This window comes from Acanthisitta chloris, unplaced genomic scaffold, assembly GCF_000695815.1.
Source record: "Acanthisitta chloris isolate BGI_N310 unplaced genomic scaffold, ASM69581v1 scaffold28713, whole genome shotgun sequence".
Classification (NCBI taxonomy): Eukaryota; Metazoa; Chordata; class Aves; order Passeriformes; family Acanthisittidae; genus Acanthisitta; species Acanthisitta chloris.
Genome location: NW_008666999.1, coordinates 14,528 through 18,341, shown reverse-complemented (window position 1 = coordinate 18,341; position 3,814 = coordinate 14,528). Strand labels below are relative to the sequence as shown.

Below are 3,814 nucleotides of genomic sequence, written 5' to 3'. Positions count from 1 at the left end.
CTTGAGCATGAGACCACCTTGCTGCCCATTCCCTACGGAGTTGCACAAGCGAACGCCTCACCCTGTTGTGTGCATTAGCTGCCTGGTAGTGGCTGAGCTGTTAGTAGGCCACGGCACAGCTGATTTTCCCTGTTCAGCTCTTTGCTTTTCCTTGGGCTGCCTCACTTGTCATCTCTTGTTATGAGCTGCCAGCATTATGCTGTAGTAGCAGCAGATCCTGATGAGATCTGCCAGGTGAGCTAACTGCAGAGATCTGAAAGGAGGAGTATATGTGTAGCAGAATGGCTAATAACAGGAGAATGCATTTATGGACAGAAGTCAATTTTGTGGCCAGAAGACAGGTATTCTTTGAGAGACCTTTTGTCTATGGTTCTTGCTAGCAGTTAGCAGTCATTGTTGTAGACTCCACTGTTTTGGATTGGTCCACAAGGAGGAAAGGTTGGGATGGGAGCTGAGGAGAAACAGCTCTGCGTCTACACGGGCAGAGCTGAGGGCTCTGTCCTGCTTGGTGTGAGGGATTTATGGTTGCTTTTTTCCCTCCTTTCTCTTTAGGCTGTACATTGAGAAACTCTCCGTCCCCCAGGAGAAGAAAATCACCCTGGCAGAGTATCTCCAGCAGCTCTCCCGGCATCGCAACTTCCTCTGGTTTGTCTGCATGAATCTTGTCCAGGTAGGCAGAGCAGTGTCACACTGTGATTCAGAGGGTGAACACTGGCTGTGGCTATTTGAGATGGTGATTCAGCAGTATGTGAGTTCCCCAGGAAGGGCAGACATGTTTCTAGCACCCACTTGCTCTTGGAGCCTCCTGCACATGCTGGCTGATTCAGGAGCTGGTAGCCACTCTCCCTGCTTGTGACCGAGGATATGTCCTGAGCAAGCTGTGGGGTGCTCCTTCCTCTCTCCGCAGTGTAGGCTGGATTATGGAGGCTGGCTGAGCTCTGCACAGCCCATCTGGGGTGCAGAAGCACACCCAGGGCCTGGCTTACAGGGGGGATGAGTTTTGGAGTGCTGTTTGCTGGCTGTCAGCACAGTCTCCTTTCCCTTTCTGCTTTCCTGAGGCTCACGTCACTGTTCTCGCTGTCCAGCTGGATCCACCTCCCATGGCTTTTGCCATTTCTGTTCTTCATCCTCCTCAGTGATTACTACCAAATGCCGGCAGCCTGCCCAGCTGTGTATGCTGCAGTCATGGCTCCCAGGCCCCTGGGGATCCCTCAGTTCCCCTCAGGCAGGCTCTTGATATGCTGGTCTGCATCTTTGTGTTCTAGTCTAGCTGCTGCCTTATCCATGTCCTCCTGCCAGCTGCCACCTCCCTCCTGCCATGCCACTGTCTCTCCCAAAGCCTCGTGGTCGCTGCTGTCACCTGCTGGCCCTGTCTGCCCCAGCAGCACTCTGCTGAGCAGGTGCCCTGCAAGCTATGCCTGGGCCATAGGGCTGACCCTGAGCATGCAGTGGGCATGGCTGGTGGCATTTCAGCTTTGCAATCTTAGCCTACAGTGCCATAAACTCACGGCCAAGGTCCTGCTCTGCTGAAGTACTCCAGGCCCATCCTGCATGGTCTCTTGGCATGGGGCTTCTAGGGCAACAAGAACCCAGAGGGCTGTTACCCTGCAAGCTATGCCTGGGCCATAGGGCTGACCCTGAGCATGCAGTGGGCATGGCTGGTGGCATTTCAGCTTTGCAATCTTAGCCTACAGTGCCATAAACTCACGGCCAAGGTCCTGCTCTGCTGAAGTACTCCAGGCCCATCCTGCATGGTCTCTTGGCATGGGGCTTCTAGGGCAACAAGAACCCAGAGGGCTGTTAGCTTTTTCTGTTTCACTGCTGTTCCTGCTGACCAGCTCGTCTGCATGCTGCCTTCACAGGTTTTTCACTGCCATTTTAACAGCAACTTCTTCCCTCTGTTCCTGGAGCACCTGCTGTCAGACCAGATCTCTGTCTCTACTGGATCCTTCCTGCTTGGTGAGTTTCAGGTGGGACTGGAGGGAGCAGCTGGCTTGAAGTAAGAGCCACTAGGTAGGACCTGGTAGGACCTGGCCTGAGTCTGGGTTTGCTCTTCCCAAACACCATCTGGGTAAAGGTGTGCTCACATTACAGGTTTCTGGAGTGTAAGAGTCACACATGCACACACCCCACATGCTTCCCTGAGGCCTCCAAATCATCCTTTCTGGGCACAGAAGTCACCTGGATCCTTTTGTTGTGATGTTGAGCTCGGAGTGCTGGACACCAGACTCCAGTGAGATACTGCTCTGAGCATTAGAGGCTGCAGACAGTGTCCCCAGGACACAGCAGGGAACACAGCCCCAAGTTTAATGCCTTTCCCCTCTGTAGCATATGGACCATTTCCAGGCTGCCACAGATATGTGGGCAGTGGTCCTAGAGTTACCATGTAAGGGTTCTCTGCGGGCCAGGTCTGATCAGGCAGTCCTGTCCCTCTCATTTCTGCTCTGTGGCTGAGTTGTGGCCCCCATGTGACACTGGGCACATCTTTTCCTTTCAGCTCATGAGGTTGATGGGGGAAGGCCTCCCTCTGTAAATCTACTTTGTATTTAAAAAAAATAAAAACAATTATATATATATATGTAAGTCTCTGTAAATTTACTCTCATGGAGTAAATCTGCTGCAGCCTTCTGTATGTGCATGGGGGCTGCTCTGCACTGTGTGTCCTGCAGTCCCGCTGACAAGAGCCGGCCTTGTTCTCTCTCTGGGTATCATAACTGGGCATGGTGGAAACTGAAACTCACGTTTCAGTTTGTGCCTCTTTCTCTGCTCAGGTGTTTCCTACATTGCCCCCCACCTCAACAACCTCTACTTCCTGTCCCTTTGCCGCCGCTGTGGGGTTTACTCCGTGGTGCGAGGACTCTTCTTCCTGAAGCTGGGTCTGAGCATTGTCATGCTTCTCGCAGGACCTGATCAGGTGTATCTGCTCTGCATCTTCATTGCAAGGTAGGCAGGCAGTGCTTGCTTCCTCTGCCACTTGGGAAGTAAAATTACTTGTCCCTGTTTTAAAGAGAGGAGTGGGAGCTGGGGAACAATCCCTGCAGCAGCCTCTCCCAGCTGCTGCAGCTGCCTGTTAGCTGCTGGCCTTGTGTGTCCTGTCCCCAGGCCTGTGTGGTAGGTCAGGATTGATCTGAGGTGTAACTGCAGGGTACAAGAGGCTTATTGCTAGCAGTGTTCCCCTCCTGTAACCAAGGCTTCTGAAATTCTAAGTGTGGGAAAACCTTTCTCACCTTCTCCCTGGTCTCTCACCTACTCCCATCATTTCCTGATGCCCCTATTCAGTGCTTTGCCTGTTGTTCTGCAGCAACCGCGTGTTCACAGAAGGGACCTGTAAGTTGCTCAACCTGGTGGTCACTGACTTGGTGGATGAAGATCTAGTCCTGAACCGTAGGAAGCAGGCAGCCTCAGCCCTGCTCTTTGGGATGGTGGCTCTGGTCACCAAGCCAGGCCAGACCTTTGCCCCTCTGATTGGCACCTGGCTGCTCTGTGCATACACAGGTAAGGATGCTCCTGGGGAAAGCACTGGGGCAGGAGTGGGCACCTGTGAGTTCAGTGCCCTGCACTATGCCTTGGGTGGGTGCAGAGGGCTCTTTGAGTTGCTGAGCTGTGCCTGGTCTCTGCATCTCCACGGCCAGTTGCTTGAAGAGAACACACTAGTGTCTGTTCTTGCACTGTCCCCAGTCTAACAAACTCTCCTCTGACACCAGGCTATGACATCTTCCAGCGCAACCCCCTGAGCAATGTGGTGAGTGCCCAGCCGAAGCTGGAGTCTGCCTTGGAGCCAACCCTTCGCCAGGGCTGCTTTTACCTCCTTGTC

At 53.3% G+C, this 3,814-nt stretch overlaps 1 protein-coding gene across 1 annotated transcript in view; it reads left to right on the top strand.

Moving 5' to 3' along the window:
• Positions 1 to 3,814, top strand: part of TMEM180 (transmembrane protein 180) — a 6,339-nt gene that overhangs the window by 2,387 nt on the left and 138 nt on the right. The window contains exons 4-8 of the mRNA XM_009072353.1: positions 553 to 670; positions 1,863 to 1,959; positions 2,772 to 2,943; positions 3,302 to 3,495; positions 3,705 to 3,814. The exon at positions 3,705 to 3,814 is cut by the window's right edge and continues 138 nt beyond it. Coding sequence (XP_009070601.1) covers positions 553 to 670; positions 1,863 to 1,959; positions 2,772 to 2,943; positions 3,302 to 3,495; positions 3,705 to 3,814 — 691 coding nt within the window. The remainder of the gene's footprint in view (positions 1 to 552; positions 671 to 1,862; positions 1,960 to 2,771; positions 2,944 to 3,301; positions 3,496 to 3,704) is intronic.